Raw genomic sequence first — 20,395 nt, 5'->3', positions numbered from 1 at the left:
CTGTTATGAATAACGGGCGATAACTGGTTAAAGCGGCTATTAGATAAATCCCATAGACTATTATGGGATTTTCTAACGTATGTTGGGGATTTTCTAATGGCGGTTTCACCCCGCGATCGCCCGCTATTTTAGAACAGTTGTTATATAACTGGTACTTTTCATAGTGTGAAAGAAGCCTTAGTTTTGTCAAATATTTGGTAGATGAATTTTGGGAGATGCAGTTTGGTTCACTTCTGTTTTTTGTGTATTTTTTATTTTTTGCTTTTTTTTTTTTTTTTTTGTGTTTTGGTGGGGATATGGGAATGGGATGTGGCAGGGCACTGCAACTGCGCATGGTTCCAGAAAACATTTGCTGCGAAATCTCTAACAAAAAAGCTTAACAAATTTTGGGGTGCATTTTTAAACTATAAATAAAACTAAAATGTAATGTCTTCAAATAAATTCTGTAAAATATCTTTGTGGGGTTAAATACTTAGATGAGAGAATTTCTAAGGCATGTGTGCAAGTCAAGAAGCGCACTAGGGGTACACTACATTACAGGGATAATTACCCCTTTGTTCTATTACCCCTTCATGATTTCTGGCTTTTGTTTTCTTCCTCTTCACCTCAGACCCATACATTTAGTTTTCTTCTGACACAAAGTTGTATTAAGGTATTTTTTTTAATGTATTTTTTTTGTGGGACAAATTGTGCTTTTTATTGGCACCCTTTTTTGATCTTTTTTTTATTTTATTTTTTTGGCTTTGTAAAATTATATGTGGGACAAATGAGTGAGATGGGGGCCGGAGCAGGAGTGCCCGGGTTTCACTCCCCCCAGCTAAAACGTGGTGTGAATGCACCCTTACTTAAGGTTTGCGTTTTTTTTTGCCTCTAATCAAGCAGTTTTGGTTCAGTATTTGATGTGTGGTGTGTTGCAGTGGTTTTTAGTTTTTCTTTCCTCAGTACAGGTGCACACTGCACTAGTGACTTATGTTTTGTAAAAGATTACAATGTTGTTTGTTTTCCAAAACAGGGGAGTATTGCAATCTCTTATTGAGAAGCATTTTCCTGCTCCAGATCGTAAGAAACTATTTAGCCTTCTTGGAATAGACTTAACAGCACAAAGCAATAACAACTCTCCCAGAGAGAGCCCCAGTAAGGACAGCAAAACAAAGAAAAGAAAAGGTGAGTAAATATCTTTGTCATGTACTTCTGTATGTGTAAGAAAACGCTTGTTAAGGCTTCTTTCACACTGCCATTAGTATACAGCAGTGTGGCAGCTGTCGGGAGAGCTGGGCAGAATAGCGGGAGAAAAATGCTTGTTCCATCTTTTTTTCCCGCTATTCAGAACGCCGCCTGGAGGCCCGCATTGTAGTAAATGGGAGCCACCAGGACCCGTTGTTGCCCGTTGCTCTGTCATGAGAACGGCCTTTCTAGTGAGGGAAAAAAGGGACTGACATCTGTTCTCGACGGGCAGCAAAGGTAGTATGAAGGGGGCCTAAAGGGTTACACAGGAAGAAAAAAAATGTCAAATCTACTTTTGCCAGCAAGTTATACAGATTTGTCAGTTGTCTATTTAAAAAAAAAAAATCTTAATTCCACTACTTATCAGTTGCTGTATGCTACAGAGGAAGTTATGTAGGTCTTTCAAGTCTGACCACAGTGCTGTCTGCCTATGTCAGGAACTTTCCAGAGTAGGAGCAGATCCCCATAGTAAACCTCTCCTGCTCTGGTCAGTTCCTGACATGGACAGAGTTGGCAGCAGAGAGCACTGTGGTCAGACTGGAAGAACTACAAAATTTTCTTGACTTCCTGTGGACTACAGGGTGACGTCACCTACCAGATTCCCTTGCCACCCCTTCCGAGCTGCATCTGCTACCTCTATATGGGATCAGGATATATAGCAGTTATACACCTCCCCTGAAGCCTTTTTCTTTTTTTTCTCTTCTCTTACCCCCCCCCCCCCCCCCCTGTACTGCAATTGTGTAAAATTGGGTAAAGACTTGTAATTGTTACCACAATCTTGGAAAATGGCTGCAAAAAATGGCTAAACTGCAGTAAATATTAGTGAACAAAGCCTTGAAACATCAAATCTTCAGAAAGTTGCTATAATAGGTCGAGTAACAAAAACTAATTAGAACTGCACTTAATGTACAACACTAACAGCCTGATGAGATGACCATTTGCAATAATCAAATGTGCCAGCAAAAGCTAGAGCAATCATGGGAAATGTAGGCTGCATTGCAGAACCTACATTGTGCATTTGTAAAGCAAAATGGAGCCTATCTAATGCATGCTACATCAGCAAAAAAAGGTAAGAAAAATGCATACTCAAAAACCTTCACATTCTGTACTATATTAGCAAAAACAATTCCAGAATGCTTGTTCAATATTCTTAATACATTGTTCTAGGTGAAGAGCTATCACGAAACTCCAAGAAGCCTCGTAAAACAGGTGGACTTGCTGGCAGCAGTTCAGATGAAATGGATAGTGGGTCTGACTCCTCTGATAAAGAGGCTGAAAGTGAAAGTGAAAGCTTTAAGTCTGTGAGCTCTGGAGATGATGATGACTTTAATCCATTTAGAGATGAATCAAGTGGCGATGATGAAGATGGTAATGGCTATTTTGTGTGGACTGGGCGCATTTCTGTTAACAAATCTGTATAGTTTAGCATGGCAAGGCAAATATCACAGAATTAAAACCTTTAACACTCAATGAAACAGATTCTCTTAAAAAAACAAATAAATAAATAAAAGCCTTGCCCAGTTTGTCAGATAGGTATTTTAGGCTGAGATTTTATATTAAGACTTTACAATCCCTATTTATTTTATTTATTTATTTATTTCCTTCAACAAGTGTAGTTATGCAGTGTACCTATTAAGTGAATCTTTTTACTTTTTTTTTACTTTGTTGTTTTTTTTTTGCAGATCCTTGGCTAATAAGAAAAGAACACAAGAAAAGTAAGGATAAAAAGAAAAAGAAAAGCATTGATCCAGACTCCATTCACAGTGCCTTATTAGCTTCAGGACTTGGGTCTAAGCGTCCCAGCTTTTCATCTGCTGTCAAATCTGCCCCTGCAAGCACTGCCCCCAGCCTTCCAGGTGATTAGTGGAATTGAAAGACAACAATGATTTGTGTAGATAAACTGCTGCAAAATAACCACTTTTCCTTAAATATAATATGTATATTTTTAAGCTATTTCCAGCACTCCAGTTTCCAGTAATACCAATGCCAGTAACAGCTGCATGACCAGCCAAGATGCTGTGGAAAGGGCTCAACAAATGAAAAAAGAGCTGCTGGATAAACTGGATAATTTAGCAGAAGCTCTTCCCCCAAATACTTTGGATGAGCTTATTGATGAACTTGGTGGACCGGATAATGTGGCAGAGGTAATGTATTGCTATTATCAGCTTTTCTATTTAAGTGCATATTCTGTTAAAGCGATCTTCCAGGATTTTTTAATTTTAAAGCTGTCTCTCTTATGCAAAGTTATTTATGCTATCAGTTTACTTCTATTACCATTTCATACCCCTGGACTGTCTGCTTTTTTGTGCACTAGGAATTGCTGTCATCTCAAGCCTTTTCCAGCTTGCTGTGCAGCCCAAGATAACATTGTAAATTAGCGTTGAATGCACAAAAATACAAAAAGGCATGACCCACGCCAGACAGAAGTTAATTGAGGATATACATAACGTAGCACCAGGGCACATAGTTTATCAGTTAAAAATACTGTAAGAAATTTTTTACATATCAGAAACAAATGTACAGTCTTATGATTTAAGCATTCCCTCCCCCAACTCTCTTCCTATAATGATCAGTAAAGGTTTTACCACTGTGTCCACCCACAGTTACAAGAACATGTAATCCATTTCACTGTAGGATTGGTTGGATATGTACCCTCACTGTTTGGCCCTAAAGAAGGAAACGGAGTGTAGTGTTTGTAAAAAAAAATGTTCAGGCTCTTGGGGTGAATGCAGCCACAGTGCATGTCTGACCACTTTCCCATTTAAATGGGACACAAAGAACCCCTGTTTTCATGATTGGTAGGACTCCTAGTAGTTGGACTTTCACTAACACATTGTGAAAATGGATGATGACTTGAACCAGCCTAAAGCATGCAGCTGTCTTGTGTGTAAGTTTGTGTCTAGACTTGTATTTGCTTTTATTAAAGATGACCGGTCGGAAAGGCAGAGTGGTCAGTAATGATGATGGAAGCATATCGTATGAGTCTCGATCAGAACTTGATGTACCTGTAGAAATCCTAAACATCACAGAGAAACAGAGGTTCATGGATGGTGAAAAGGTTAGTATTTTACCCCCACCAATCCCATCCAATTGTATCCTATCTCAAGGGAGACACTCGGAAGGTGGATTGTGACTGGAGAATTGGCTGTGCAAATGTGCAGCTTTCTTCACTTCTGAGTGTTAGTACTGTACCTGGTAGGGCTGCACAATATCGCAATCCGCAATTATAGCGATTCGATTACGATATTTGTCAATTTAGCCTTTCACAAAATTTTGCAATTATATAAACACTACTGTGAGGAGAAACAGTGGGCCGTCCAATGGAGGGGCGGGGCCGGGCTGCGCCACACAGGAGCCAAAAGTTAGGTGAAATAAGGGAGCAGAGCCTGGCTCAGGGGGTAAGCTTAGCTCCTGTGGGCATGGCCCGGCCCCTTTAGTATGCGGCCTTTCTCCTCCCAGTGGTACTCAGAGCTGGGAGGAGATTAACCCCACCACGTCTGCCCACCGTTAGTAAACTGTGTGGCAGGTGTATGAAGCGAGATCAGGAACTGAGCTCGCTTCATACTGGCTAATGCTGGACATCACCAATCCGGGTGATGTCCGTCATTAAAGGGGTACTCCGCTCCTAGACATATTATTCCCTGTCCAAAGGCAAGGGGATAAGAGGTCTGATCGCGAGGGTCCTGATGCTGAGGACCCCTGGGATCTTTCCTGCCGCATGCCCCCTGCCATAGACTTTCATTGAGGGGGTGGGGTTTCACGAGGGGGCGGAGCTGTGACGTCACAATACCCCTTCCCTTGCATGCTGCTTACATACCCCTTTTTTGATGCCGCGATCAAAGTTGATTGCGGCGTCTAATATGCTAAAGTAACTGACAGTAGCTCAGTGGAAATGCTGCCTTGTCCCGATCAGCTGAGAGGACAGGCAGAGGTTCCTTACCTTTGTCCTTCGGTCTGATCAGCACTCCAATAGTGTAGGCAGCCTGTAGTAATGGAGTGCCGATAACACTGTTCAGTGCTCTGCCTGTGGCAGATCACAAGATTTCAAGTAATAGTCCCCATGGCAGTTTTTTTCCCAACAGTGTGCCTTTAGCTGTTGCAAAACTACAACTCCCAACATGGCTGTCTGGGCATGCTGGGAGTTGTAGTATTGCAACAACTGGAGACACATTGTTTGGAAAACCCTGGCCTATGAGGACTAAAAAATTGTATTAAAGAAGGGAAAAAAGAGAAGAAAAATAAATGTTCATAAGCTCCTCCTCAAATAAAGGTTAAATCCCCCCTCTTTTTCCCCATTTTTATATAAAATGTTAACAAAAATAAACAAACCTATTCTGAGTCGCCGTGTGCGTAAATGTCAGGACTATTAAAAATATAACATTAATGAAACTGTGCGGACAATGGTGTAAATGTAAAAAAACTAAACAAATACCAGAATTGCAGATTTTTGGTCACGTCATACACCAGAAAAAATTAATTAATAAAAAGTAATCAAGAACTCCCATCAAAACAAAAAGGAACCAATAAAAACTAAAGATAAAAATAAGCACTCATACATCCCTGTCTACAGAAAAAGTTAGAGTTCAGAAGAGGACAATTTTAAGCATACTCGTTTTTGTGCAAAAAGTTCTATAATTTTCTTTAACCCCTTAAGGACCCAGGGCATATGGGTACGCCCTGGCTCCTTGGTACTTAAGGACCCAGGGTGTACCTGTACCGGGATGCCTGCTGAAATCATTCAGCAGGCATCCCGTGCAAACCCCTGGGGGACCACCCAGCCCCCCCTCCCCCCATGTCGGCAATCGCCGGTCAATTCAGACCGGCCATTCCGGGTCATACGGGTCGGGGTGTCAAAGAAGGTATAGGACTGAGCCACCCCTCCAATCCAGAAGCGACCGACCAATAGCAGATCACGGGGGGGGGGGGGGGGGGATGATATGTCACAAAAAACTATCTCGGAATCAGAATGAAAAGTAAAAGCATCCCAGAGTTATTAATGCTTAAAATGACAGTGGTCAGATGTGAAAAAAATGCCCAGGTCCTTAAGGTGAAAATGGGCTGGGTCCTTAAGGGGTTAAAAGTAGTAATATAAAACGAAACCTATATAAATTGGGTATGATTGTAATCATATGAACCTATAGAATAAATATAATGCGTCACTGTGAAAAGTGCACTGCATAGAATCACCCCCACACACACACACACACACACACACACACACACACACACACAAAAAGTTTTGCTAATTTGAGTGATTCTGTGGTAAAATTTGTGATGTCATTACAAAGTACAATTGGTGGTGCATAAAACAAGCCCTCATGTGGGTCTACAGGTGGAAAATAAAGAGTTTGATGGCGATAAGAAGGACCCCTTCTGTTCCTAACAGGAAGTCACTCCCAGTGCTCCCTCCCACGTGGTTGTGCTGCACCATAGAGCAACACAACAGCGCCAGAGAGTATGTGGACTACATTATACCAGGCCAGGCACATAAAATGCGGAGGAGGAATTGGGCTCTTTACTTCCCATTTCATATCCAAGCCCTTTTATTCTATGTTCAGTCTATAAACATGAAATTGTACTGCAACTTCAGGTCTTATTCACTTCAATTGGAGCTGAGACTGTTTAAGTACCCAGTAGATAGTTAATGAATTTTTATTTTTTTTAGAATATAGCAATCATCTCAGAAGCTGCTAGTTCAGGAATTTCATTACAAGCTGACCGCAGAGCTAAAAATCAGAGAAGAAGAGTACATATGACATTGGAATTGCCTTGGAGTGCAGATCGAGCTATTCAGCAGTTTGGTGGGTTGTACTTTATGAGGCAAAGTGTGCATGCATATGCTGATTTCATTTTGTTTGTAGTATGAAAAATATAAATTTTTTATGTTCAACAGTGTTCTTACATTTTTAAAACTGGTTTTCTGTAGGTAGGACACACAGATCTAATCAAGTTACTGCTCCAGAATATGTCTTCCTCATCTCAGAATTGGCTGGGGAACAAAGATTTGCTTCAATTGTTGCCAAAAGATTAGAAAGCTTGGTAAGTTTATACACTCCTGTTAGGTTTGTTTTTTGGGGCCATCAATATCACCATGCGTATAGTCTGTCCTTGAAATCATACAGTGTCCACTTTTCTTGCTTGCCAAGTCATTTAAATGTTAAAATATTTCACAAGTTGTTTTTTTTTTTCTTTTCCTATTTAGGGTGCTTTGACTCATGGTGATAGAAGAGCAACAGAATCAAGGGATTTAAGTCGCTTTAACTTTGATAACAAGGTAATGATGATGGTCCAGTGTAGCTAGCCATTTTAGTCTACCTTAATGTTCTCGTGGACTTTGTTTGCTAGATTTATTCCTTTATCTTGCTTTGTTTTTTTATTACAGTATGGCAGGAATGCTTTGGAAATCGTTATGAAGTCTATTGTTAGCTTGGATGCTCCTTTGGTTTCACCCCCACCAGATTATCCTGGTGACTTCTTTAAAGGTGAGGTTTATTGTTAATATTGAGAAATATAAAAGGTTTATTTTTTATTTAATAACTAAAAGTAGCACTAAGTGTAGAATTCGAAGCTTACATAGTAATGTTAATAGACTGCATTTTAGAATTAACAAGTTTGTGCAAAATCTTTTTAACACTCTTCCTTCAGAATGAACAAAATTTTCAAAGTAACAGGTTCTTTCTTTTTGTATGTCTACTTGAATTGAATCTAATTCTCAAGGACACACGATCTCCTTCCCTGTTTTGTTTTCACATTTAGATGTCCGCCAAGGGTTGATTGGAGTTGGACTTATAAATGTGGAAGACCGATCTGGAATTTTGACTCTTGATAAAGGTATGATTGCCAGATATTATGCATTTTCCTTTTGGAGAGCTGTATTGTTGCTAATTCAGGTTGATGTAACCTTCTAAACAGTTTGCACTACTTTGTTATACACTTATCCACGTTAACCTGAAATAAATTATTTCATTTAGAAACCTAGTTTTGTATGTTTGGTTAGTAGAACAAGAGCAGATAAAGCTTTGTGCAAGCATTGAGCAAGCAAAGCAAAAAGTATTATGGGTGTGTGGTTTGCAGTGCAGCAATGCTGGACTTCTAACTTTTAACTCAGGACGAGGCTGCCACTGTATGGGGGGATTTTACTTTTTCTGATGGGAGGGTGACAGATAAGATGTGCTGGGAAGCCTTCCGCACCACCTTAATGATCCTCCAGTGCCGATCTCTAACTTTTTTATCTCCCACTCCCGGCCTGTTGTGGAATGTGCCATGCAACAATTCTCTGTTGGGCCCACCTCCTCTTCCCTTATGCCAGCCCAGGATCATGGTGCCGACAGAGTGGCCCTGAGAGCTCTGCCATCTTCCACTCATGGGGCACGTTTCTGAATTCCCCTTTTTGCCCTTTCTGGGTTTCCGTGGATTTTTCCCTCCCCCTATATTTTGTTTCCGTTGTTCTTATATTCTTTTTATGTTTAAAGTATCTTTTAAATATTGAAATAAATATGGCACTGATTTATTACTCAGAGCCAAAAATCTGACTAATTAGTCTCACATTGCTAAATCTGGCCACATGAGTCATGAAATGTAAAGAACTATATGAAGTATAATATAGGTTCAGGTTTGTAGATGTAACGCTGTATTTCTTGTTTGGCTCCATTGGGGACACAGGAACCGTGGGGTATATCTTGCTGACACTAGGCATTAACAAAAAAAAGTCTGTCCCTCCTGGCAGGATATACCCCACCCAGTGACTCTGAGCTAATTAGTTTTAGCTTAGTGTCAGTAGGAGGCAGACACAGGTCTGGAGCTCTCCAGACTTGGTCTTATTTTTTTTTTGTTTTCTAGTTATTCCTTTATTTTATTTAGGTTGGGGCGGCAGGAGCATGGCGCTGTCTGATCCCCCACAAAGTATGCACCGTTATCCCCCTTCTTGCCACCGACCAGTGCTCGGGATGTGCCCTTGGTCGGGGTCCCCTCTTGCCCCTGCTTGCCCTGCTATGGCTGTGCCGTCCCACCTGGCTCTCACACAATAATCATTTACAAACAGTCCTTGCTTCGTTGCCACTTAGGTATCCAAGGCGTTGTCAGCCTGGGCTTCCAAGCCAAGGCGTTTTATCTGGGGCACCTCCAGATGATCTGGCTGCCCTGGCCATTCAGATCTCCAACACTAGTGATTATCTGTGCCCGGCGTCCCTGGAGTCCGCCCGTTGTGCGGCCTTTTCTTCTGGAAATTTGGTAGAGAAGTGGATAGCTATGTGGCTGAAGGCCTGGAATGCCGATGCGGCCTCCAAGAAAACTTACAGAGATGCCCTTTGTTGGCGGCAGTCTTTTTGGCAAATGCCTGGATGAAATCATTTCTGAGGTTACAGGCGGTAAGAGCTCTCTGCTCCATAGAATAAGGAGCGTTGCACAGATTCTCACCGCATGTCCTCTTCGTTTCGGTCCTTTTGCCTCGGGCCGCAAGGACAAACCAGCAGTTTCAGAAGGCTCCTTCCTTCAAAGCGCGTCCCTCCTGGAACCAGGACGGACGTTCTGGACTTTTTTTCCGCCAAGCCAGGTACTCGAGAGTCTACCTCTGCCTGAAGGGGGTCGCCCCCCACCAGAGTATTCTTCTTGAAGTGGGTGGTCGCCTGTCCCTCTTTTTGGACGTTTGGTTGGCGCAGGTCCAGGATTCCTGGGCTCAGGATGTCTTTTCCGACGGCTTCCGAATCGATTTTTTTTTTCTTTTCTCTGGAATCTTTTTTCCAGTCCTGTCCTCCCCGCTCTCCTGCCTTGGCTGTGGCTTTTCAGTCTGCACTCCACACCCTCCTTGCTCAGGGGGTCATCGTGCCAGTGCTGTCCTGGGAAAGTTTTTCAGGCTTTTCCTCGTTCCCAAGAAAGGGGGAACGGTCTGTCCAATTCGCGATTTTGAAGCTTCTCAATCGGCACTTGTGCATTGGGGGACACAGCACCCACCTGTTGGTTGTTAGTTTGTTGACATGGGGGTTGGTTGCCTGTCAGTGGGGTTGTTTTTGTCTGGACCTTACTCGTACTTTTTTGTGGTTGTCGGTTCCCTCCCACTGCTCTGGGACTAAACTGATTAGCTGAGTCATTGGGTGGGGTATATCCTGCCAGGAGGGGCCAACGTCTTCTTTTTTTTATTTTTATTTATTTATTTTTTTGTTAATGCCTAGTGTCAGCCTCCTAGTGACAGCAAGATATACCCCACGGTTCCTGTGTCCCCCAATGGATCCTCAAAGAAAGAGATTTTACAGGAAGTTTAAAAAATCTACTTATTCACTGGTTTATCTAACTTTTTGGCTGAGATTTATCAAAACCTGTGCAAAGGAAGTGGTGCAGTTGTCCATAGCAACCCATCAGGAGGAGGCCTTTTTAAAAGAAATAAAAGAATCAATCCAAGTGGTTGCTATGGGCAACTACTCCACTTTTCCTCTGCATAGGTTTTAATAACTCTTACTCCATATCTCCTAACAGCCATTCAACAATTGGCAGGATGTTCTTTGTCATTTATCAATTAAAAAAAACAAAAACTCCCCACTACATCTGATTATGTTTGTATTTCTTAAAAATAACACAGCTTGCTGATCTGCGCTGCTGGGAAGATCACACATCACAACTGCCCCTTTTCGTTTTTCCTGCTTAAAGGGGTACTCCACTGGAAATGTATTATATTTTTTTTATTCAACTGGTGCCAGAAAGTTAAACAGATTTGTAAATTTACTTCTATTTTGAAATCTTATCCCTTCCAGTACTTATCAGCTGCTATATGGTTCACAGGAAGTTTGTTTTCTTTTTGAATTTCCTTTCTGTCTGACCAGTGCTCTCTGCTAACACCTCTGTCCATTTTAGGAACTGCCCAGAGTAGGAGAAAATCCCCATAGCAAACCTATCCTGCTCTGAACTGTTCCCAAAATGGACAGAGGTGTTAGCAGAGAGCACTATGGTCAGACAGAAAGGAAATTCAAAAAGAAAAGCACTTCATGTAGAGCATTCAGCTGCTAAGTACTGGAAGGATTAAGATTTTAAATAGAAGTAATTTATAAATCTGTAACTTTCTGGCACCAGTTAATTAGAAAAAAAATGGGGTGGAGGGTGGGGGACACCTTACTGATGGGTATATGCTCTTGCCACTAGGAGGCGCTCACACTAGGAGAAAGCTGGCTCCTCCCTGGCAGGATATACCCGCTCACCTGCAGTGAGGTAATCAGTTTTAGCTAGTGTCAGCAAGGAGGCAAGACACAGGTCTGTGCTTCCAGACCTGGTCTTTTTTTATTTTCTAGTAAGGGCTGTTTAGTTAGATTTTTTTTTAGTCCCTTATTTTTCCTTTGTTCAGGTGGGGGTTCAGGAGCATGGCGCTACCTGTTCCCCCATATGCGGCAAAGGGGCACGGGACATAAGACTAAATGCACCGTTAACCCCTTCCCGCCAACAGCCAGTGCCTGGGGTTGCACCTAGGGTCCGAGTCCCCCTATTTTCCCTGCTCGTCTTGGTCTGTAGCAGCATGACGTGATGCAGGTGACTAAAAAGCTGGCTGAAGACATCTTGAGGTGAGTATAGAAGACAGGTGAGTATATATCCTCCCTCCCTCTCCCTGTGGGACTCTCTTTTATTGGGGGTTCATATTTGGGCTCCCTCAGGTCCCCTTGGGGGGCTGTGTTTTATGCATACTGAGTCCTGTGGAGGACAGCCGCTGACATTTTACAGCAGCTCCCTCCACAGGAGTTTTTGCCAGTTCACCTCTGAACAGCCTTGCTGTTCCTTTTCGCCGTTTTTTCCCAGGTGCCGACCGCACTGGGTGATGCCCGGCAGCGCACGGTCCAGGAATAATGGAGGCGCATGGCTCCTCCCTCCTTCTCCCCCGTTAGGAACAGAGAGGCCAGACAGCGCCTCACCTCCGGCTCTCGCCACGGCCGCCTCTTATGCTACCTGCTGCTGTATTGCTGTGAGCGGAGTTAGGCTCCGCTCCTCCACCATTCGGGTGTCGGCGACCCTCTGTAGCAGAGTGGCTCTGTCGGCCCCCCTGCGCTGCGGCCGGTGGGAGTTTAGCCTCGGAGCTGTGTGGCGGCTTAGCAGGTGCTGCTAGGCATTCTGCTCCGTACAGTCACAGCTCCTGGGGCTGCCTGCATGTGTGTGTGTTTTTTTCTTCCCGGTAAAAAAAAATAAAAAATTGCTGTCGTTTGGCGCTCTCTTCTGGCCAAACTTATATTGCACCCTCATTTCTGTTGTAGCCTTTCTAATTCGGCATTGTGGCTCCCTGTCGTGGAGCATATGAAAACCGCTGTGGCGGGTTGTTACCAGCGATTCAAGTCTCCTTGGAACCTGGGGGTCATATTCCAGCAAATGTTCCCTTCTACCACTGAGTGCCATACAATGGGCAAGTTCTTTTGCATTGCTGCCAGACGCTCAGGTTTCTTTTACGATTCCTCTTTTGTCTGGTCTGCAAGCCATCCATCCTAGGTGTGTTTCTTGGCATGTCATGCTATGGGGTTCCCTTCTCCACAGGCTATCGCATCTGCGGCTAGTGCTATGGATCCCCTCATCCAGCACACGGTCCTCAGGAGAATATTCCTGTGTGGGCATGGATTAGACCTGATATTATTATGCCAGACAGTAGTCTTGCTTGTTACTTATTTCATGGCTGCCGCGTCCGCGGCTCACACTCGGTACCCCACTGCTGGTGCGAGGTGCCGATGGAGTGGCCCGTAGTATACTATGGACCCTTGCCAGTAAACCACACTGTGGTCTGCTTGGCCTTTCTCTGCCGCTGGTCACGCATCACAGGGTTGACGTATCTGCAGCTGGAGTCCGGTACCTCATTACTGTGTCTCGCTTGTTACTTATTTCATGGCTGCCGCGTCCGCGGCTCACACTCGGTACCCCACTGCTGGTGCGAGGTGCCAATGAAGTGGCCCGTAGTATACTATGGACCCTTGCCAGTAAACCACACTGTGGCCTGCTTGGCTTTTCTCTGCCGCTGGTCACGCATCACAGGGTTGACGTATCTGCAGCTGGAGTCCGGTACCTCACTACTGTGTTCCTATGGAGTCTTCCGTTGTCTCCTAGGGACCCATACCAGTAAGCCAGACAGTGGGTCTGCATGGTTGCCTACACCACCTGTCATACATCACACGGCTGATGTACCTACGGCTGGATGCAGTTACCTCACTACTGTGCGCGGTTCCAACGGGATGAATCGTTGTCTACTATGGACCAATACCAGTAAGCCAGACAGTGGTCTGCATGGTTTCCTACACCACTTGTCACACATCTCATGGATGGTGTATCTGCGGCTGGACTTCTGGTACCTCACTACTGTGCGAGGTGCTGCCGGAATGACTCGCTGACTACTATGGATCCATACCAGTAAACCAGACAACGGTCTGCATGGTTTACTACACTGCCTGTCTCACTTCTCATGGCTGTTGTCTGCGGCTGGAGTTCCGGTGCCTCACCGATGTGCGGGGTGCCCGGCGGTGTGACTCGCTGTCCACTGTGGATCCACGCCAGTCAACCAGACAGTTGTCCGCTTGTTTTCTTCTGCCACCTGTCCACACGACTGATGTTTTTGTGGCTGGAGTTCCGGTACCCCACTGCTGTGCACGGTATTGTAGAGCTGACCCAGCGTGTCCCACAGATGCATTCCAAGGCTCCTCTGCCTCCCTCTTTCTCCCAGGGGGTGGGGTTTCTCTGCCTTCCCACCCTCCCACCTATGACAAAGGGGCACAGTTATCGCCGGTCTGACTTTTCCCCCCCTTTTTTCGCCAAATGCCTGGGGGTGTTATTGTTCACCCAGACCGTTGTTTACACTGTTTCAGCCACCATCGGTCGCTGACCTCTGGGCTGCCACGGACATAGCCAGTTTTCCCGTACCCCACGGCTGGGTAAGGGGTCTGTAGTAGGGTCCCTACAGGTATTCGAGATTGATACCAGTCGTACAATCCTTCATCTGTTTTTTCTACTCCACCAGGTCGCCCGTTGGCTAGGCCGCACTCTAGTACCCCGCTTTCTGTGGGAGGTTGAATGGAGTGACCCTGGGGGCCCAGGAATCCTATGCCTGCCAGCCAGACTGTTTTCCGCATGGCTTACCACTACGTCACAGGGGTGTGGAAATTTAAAGAAAAAACTACTTGTCCAAGGGACTAAAACGGAGCAGAATCTACTTGTCCCTCATAAAAATCCACTTGTCCTGGTACAAAATAATTGTAACCTAAATAGTATTTGTGATCGGGGCTCCATACGTGTACTAGTGACAGGAAAGATTGCCTACATACCTATACAAGATCTTACCCTAGCATAGCGGTCTGAGTTGTGCCATAACCGTGCAATGAGGGCACGCCTATAGAGGGCATGCACTAGAGTGAAGGAATAAGATAAGGGAGGGTTGGGAGGGTTCCACAAATGACACGTGCTCTGCCCCTGTAGGAGAGGGGGAAGTTATATACCCACGCCCCCACCTGTTCCCAATGAGCCCCACCTGGAAGTGCAGGGAGCGATAATTACTTTCGCCCCTCGCACAAATACAGCCCATCAGGCTTTATACTTAAATAAGGTTTTTTATCAATAAAAATTTGATAGGCAAACCAGTATGTCACCCCATTAGGTGGATAGGGTCCCTGATTAGTAAGGCCGCCCCATTAATGGAATACTTCAGTGCAAAATAACTTATCCTGACCGCTGGGAAACCCCTCCCTCTGATATTTTGTAAGGGGCCCTGGCACAAGTGGGGGCTTGTCCGCATGACACAGCAACCGACATGTGCGCCCCCCCATAGATACATGGAGGGGGCATTTCAGCAGCCGTGTCATGCAGGGAATGGAACAATTCCTTCATGCTGCCTGCTGGGGCCTCTCCCCTCTGATGCCCCTTGTGTCATTATATTTCAGCCCAACCCCCTCCCCTCTCCTTACCACATTATTTACTAAGCCTACCCTCCTCTCTGATCCCCTGCTCAGCAGTCACTGTTACTGGACCGCATCCTCGGTCCAAACGGAGGGGCGCGCGATGAGTGACGTCATCGCACACGCCTATGCCGGGACGCTGTCGTCCTTCGCGGCTCGCTATAGGCTGCAGCGCACAGCTGCAGTCTATAGGAGTTAAGTTATAGGGTAAAACCGATTTGCCCCGTTATATGTGAATTCCTCACGCCTGCTTGCCCGATGCAGGACTAAATGCCTTAAGAATTCACCTGCCCGGCGCCCGGAACTGCATGTCCCGGGCGTCGGGCGATACAATTTCCACATCCATGCGTCAGGTCAACTACCGCACACTTTCACCCCGTGGATGGTAGTTCAGGTTACCCACTGCCGTGGTGTAGTTTCAGACCAGTCACCCCGTGTTGCCCCATGGGCCTTATACAATACACCACATACTGGTTTACAGGGTTACCTACCTAGCCAGGTCCCTCTCAGTGTGCCTGCTACTCTCTCTACAGGCTGGTATCTCACCTCACCGTGTGTTTCTGTATGCGGGACCCTGCGAGGCCACGGTCCCTTTGCCACATGGCCAGACTGTCTGTATGGTGTTCTAATCCACCTGGTCGCCTTCCCCGTTTTTGCCGACGCTGCGGCTGCAGGCAGGGGTCTCTCTTCCAGGTATAGTTCTGCAGGGTGTGTATCTGTGGGTTCTACGGACCCTTTCTACCTGTATGTCACACTGTCTGCATTTTTCCTGCTCTGCATTCATTCTTCATCTCCAAAGTCTGCGTCTGCAGGTTTTGTGTCTGGCACCATTAGGAGATGGGATGTGGGCTTATTTTCTGCAGGTCCCAGGGACTTTCTCAGCAACAGCAGCATCACTCTGTTCTCCTTCTTAGGTTGCACTGTTGATCTGCTAGAGACATGCCTCCCTTTCTGCTAGTCCCTTGGATGTCTGCAGTTTCTTTCGTGTCTGCAGTCTTGGTACCCCACTGCTTATCGTGGGGTACCCATGTCTCTGTTCCTACATTTGCTAAGACCGCTCTGTAGGTGTAGGGCCCACTTTTCCCTTTGTTCGGTGGGATGCGCTTCTGTTGATTTTGTTTCCGCAGTTCTGCGGTGGTTTAGCACTTCTTTCTGTCATGGGGCCTGCTGAGGCAACAGTCAGTTCAGCCCCTCCATATGCCTCCAAGTGTTTTTTTTTTTTTTTTTTTTTTATTCCAGGGTTTCTGTTCGGGGTGGCTCAGGCACCTACTTGTTATGGTCTAGATTGGCTCTCAACACATCTTGTGGGGTTTTTTTTTTTTTTTTTTTCCAGCTCCAGTGTACAAGATTCCGATCCCTCTTGAGACACAAAGTGGCTCCTCCAGACAGCGATGGTTGCCGCAGGGGCCTAGGGGCTCCATCCACCCAGTACTTGTCCCGTGTCTGTGGGGCAGCGTTTCCCTGCTCTCACTGAGCCTGGCGCGGTTTGCCACAGGGGGTATGGGGATCAGGGTGCTTGGCATGGGTCTATACTTGAGTTTTCCTCTCGACCACCCTTGTTTTCTCTCCTCTGGAGGGACTATATTGTGAATTCTTTTCTGCTGCCAAGATAATGCCATCTAGCAGTTCCCACTATTTAGGTGGAGTATCTGGCGGGGCCCTTGTTTCTTTGCTGAGAGTGTTCAACAGAGATTTATACTGTCTAGGCTTGTGTGCTTACTGTCCACTATCACAGCCTGGCTCTCCTTCTGTTTTTTTGGGTTATCTACTGCTGCTCACGCAGCCTTGTCTCTTTCTGTTGAAGGAGTTTGTGCATTCTCCCTGGAAGGGGTGTGTTCTTCCTTCCCTTGTGTCTGTATCGGTTGTACTGCACTGACACCACAGTCTTCTGGAGTCATCCTTCCTGTGCCCAGACCCTGAGAATCCCAGCTGGGTTCTCATTTGTTTCTCCCTCCGTTACCATTCTGGCGGAATGTTTCTTCAGAGTGCTCTGGTCCGCTCAGACTACTGGGGTCTATGGCTGGTTGGTCTCGTCGGCTTAGACTCTGTCCTAGGATGCTGTGGCGTGCCTTCTTTTTAGGCGGCTCTTCAGGTTCCTTGGGTTTTGGTGATGGTTCGGATCTTGGGCATGTGTAGTGATCTGGCCAAGGCTCCTCCATGGGCCCATTAGTCGGGGCGGTCTTTGCTGTTCTGCACTCCTTCACTTATTCATGGAAGTTTGTCGCCCGGAGAGTTTTCACGGACTTCTGTTTTCCTTACTCTTCAGGGGTTCGTCTTCCAGGTGACTCTACGTCTCCAATTTACTTGTCGGTCTCTCTGGTATCTCAGATGCTTTTTCAAGGTGTTTGCCGCTCCTCCTTCCTTCGGGGTCCATGTCCTCCTGGGTTGCAGGGCGTTCAGACTATCTGTATCACACCAGTACAGCGGTTGTCGCCTTCTGGGTTCTCATGGCGGGCTTTTGGGTCTGCGGCTGTGCAGGAGATCTTTCGGGAGCTTAATTTCTGGGTCTAGTGTGTCTCTGACCTGGGGGCTGACTTTTTTTTCTGTTTTTCCCACCCTTGGGGACTGCTTTGGTACGTCCCATCAGTTAGGTGTCCCCCAATGAAAAGCGACCGATGAAAAGGAGATTTTTGTGTACTCACCGTAATATCTTTCTCATAGCCTTCATTGGGGGACACACTGCACCCACCAATTTCTTCATCTTTTTTCCCGGACTATTTTTCCCTTTCTTTGGTTGGTTATCCGGGATTCCACCTCGTCACCTCATCAGGAGCATGCCCAAGCGTTGTAGGGAGGCACGTGGAGGCCACACACACACACTACTGAGCCTCATTTTGACTTGTTTTAAGGACATTACATGAAAGTTGGAACAGCCTGTATTTTTTCTTTCCACTTTGATTTTGAGTGTGACTCCATATCCAGACCTCCATGGGTTGATAAATTTGATTTCCATTGATAATTTTTGTGTGATTTTGTTATCAGCACATTCAATTGTGTAAAGACGAAAGTATTTCAAACGATTTAGTTCATTCATTCAGATCTAGGATGTGTGTATCTTGGTGTGCCCTTATTTGTTCTCTGCAGTGCATTATTTATGGTGACAGTGGGACCACCACTAGTCAGCAAGTCATGGTATAACCCAGGACACATTACATTTTATAAACCAGTAGCAAATGTCTTATTTTATTTCATTTTGTAAAAAAAAATTGTTCCACTGTTTTTTCTTTACAGATTACAACAATATTGGAAAGTTCCTTAACCGTATTTTGGGCATGGAAGTGCACCAGCAAAATGCTCTCTTTCAGTACTTCGCTGACACGCTCAATGCAGTTATACAGAATGCAAAGAAAAATGGCAGATATGACATGGGTATTCTAGGTAATGATCGAACACTCCATGTATTGTGTGTGTTATTAATACTATATTAAAAGTTACATTTTAGGAGAGGATTATTAGTGGCACCAGGCTTTGGTTTTGGAGTTGTTGTTTTTTATTTTTGTGAAAAGGGAATTTTGTGTTTGTGTGTGTTGTTTGATTACTAATACTCTATAAACACCATTAAGTTGTTTTTTTTCACAAAGGCTTTACTGTATTGTTCTTTCAAATGCACATTCCCCACATTGATCGGTTTTATACATGTTGAGACTGAACTGTGCTTTTGCAATACAGTCAGCTGATCCGTGGATGTCTTGCTTGCTTTACACTACTGCATATAGTCTGATCAGAATAGAAGAAGCAGGGAAAAATGTAATGAATGTGCTAGGATGATGGAGGGAGAAATGGCTGCACAGTGTGTTTTACAGCACATGCATGTCTTGCATTGAAAGCCTTACAGAAAGATAGACACAGTTAACAGAAACCAGCAGGAGGCGCCAATCCGATATGGCAAATAGTAATGTATAGTTTAAATGGCAAGTAGTTTTGATTTCACATAAGGGATAGGGTTTAAGTAAATAAAATTGGGTAGAGAGGTTTATTAATTGGTAAAAAATAATAACCTGCTTGTTGATTACATGTTCTAAGGATGTTATTTATCTCAACAGATCTTGGTTCTGGGGATGAAAAGGTTAGAAAAACTGAAGTTAAGAAGTTCCTGACCCCAGGTTATTCCACGTCAGGTCATGTGGAACTGTACACAGTAAGTGTGTTATTTAAGTGATAGGGGAACCTTAAGGTTATAGCAGAAAGTGTATCGGTGTGTGGGGTATTTCATATTATTAACTGCCCTCATGATACCCAACTTTTTTCTGTAAACCCTATGGACATTCAGTTGCCAGTGTAATGATTTCCACTCGTCTATCATGCTCTAGTGTGAATGATTTTTTTATTCTGCATGTAGTAATCTTGTATCTTTTTTTGGCCTGTTTTGTGAAAGTTGTCTAACAAAATTCTAATGTTTATAGATAAGTGTAGAAAGAGGAATGTCTTGGGAGGACGCAACTAAAATCTGGGCTGAACAGATTGGACCAGATGATGGTTTTTATTTATCACTACAGGTAAGCGGGTTCTGTACATAATTTTGTTTGATCTTACTGCAGGAATTGACAGGTCACTGCTAACACAGAACGTCAGCTTGGAAATAGATTACAGAATATGCAAAAGCAGGACTATTATAAAAAGGATTATAAAAATGCCTTATCCTCTGCCATATATAAAGTGGTCACATAAAAGCATATGGGAACAGAGGCTTGAAACTGGAAGACCTTTATACTTTGACACTGTCTACTCTTTGAAAAGGAGAGGTAGAGGAAAAAAATAGGAGATGGCCATGCCTCGTGTCCCAGTGTTTGCAGAAGGGTATCCTCTATGAGGAATGCTGTCACCTGTGGTGATGTCCAGAAAGAGTAGTGTTGATCGGTGGTGTGCAAGCCAGCAGTGGTATGGATGGGAGCCTTGGCAGAGGTCCATATAAATATGAGAACAGTAAATTGTAGAAAAACACTGCAGCAGCACTTCCACCCAAGAAGGTCAGGATGCAAGGAGTATTTGGTTTCAATAGTTCCTTTATTGAAATTAAAAAAAATATATATAAAGATAACAAAATACCAAGAAAATGTATGTATCACATATGGAAAGACACGTTTCAGGAGGGTAATCTCCCTTTCTCGGTCGCTCTTCATTGGGGGGACACCTATACTGATGTGTATATGCTCTTGCCACTAGGAGGCACCGACACTAGGAAAAAAAATCGGCTCGTCCCTAGCAGGATATACCCGCCCACTGGAAGTGAGGTTATCAGCTTTAGCTAGCGTCAGTTTTATTTCATCTGCCTCACCCAG

The 20,395-nt window shown here is 44.6% G+C and overlaps 1 protein-coding gene across 3 annotated transcripts in view; it reads left to right on the top strand.

Moving 5' to 3' along the window:
* SBNO1 (strawberry notch homolog 1) overlaps positions 1–20,395 on the top strand; it is a 123,669-nt gene that overhangs the window by 84,254 nt on the left and 19,020 nt on the right. For all 3 annotated transcript variants that reach the window (XM_056535833.1, XM_056535840.1, XM_056535824.1), the window contains 13 exons: positions 1,013–1,164; positions 2,392–2,592; positions 2,907–3,080; positions 3,175–3,368; positions 4,151–4,282; positions 6,890–7,025; positions 7,151–7,263; positions 7,427–7,498; positions 7,607–7,706; positions 7,981–8,055; positions 18,348–18,494; positions 19,160–19,254; positions 19,520–19,612. In XM_056535833.1, the coding sequence (XP_056391808.1) occupies positions 1,013–1,164; positions 2,392–2,592; positions 2,907–3,080; positions 3,175–3,368; positions 4,151–4,282; positions 6,890–7,025; positions 7,151–7,263; positions 7,427–7,498; positions 7,607–7,706; positions 7,981–8,055; positions 18,348–18,494; positions 19,160–19,254; positions 19,520–19,612 (1,684 nt within the window). The remainder of the gene's footprint in view (positions 1–1,012; positions 1,165–2,391; positions 2,593–2,906; positions 3,081–3,174; positions 3,369–4,150; positions 4,283–6,889; positions 7,026–7,150; positions 7,264–7,426; positions 7,499–7,606; positions 7,707–7,980; positions 8,056–18,347; positions 18,495–19,159; positions 19,255–19,519; positions 19,613–20,395) is intronic.

The sequence above is a fragment of the Hyla sarda genome, chromosome 1, assembly GCF_029499605.1.
Source record: "Hyla sarda isolate aHylSar1 chromosome 1, aHylSar1.hap1, whole genome shotgun sequence".
Taxonomy (NCBI): Eukaryota; Metazoa; Chordata; class Amphibia; order Anura; family Hylidae; genus Hyla; species Hyla sarda.
The sequence above is the reverse complement of the archived record's forward strand: the minus strand, read 5'-3'. Positions and strand labels throughout refer to the sequence as shown.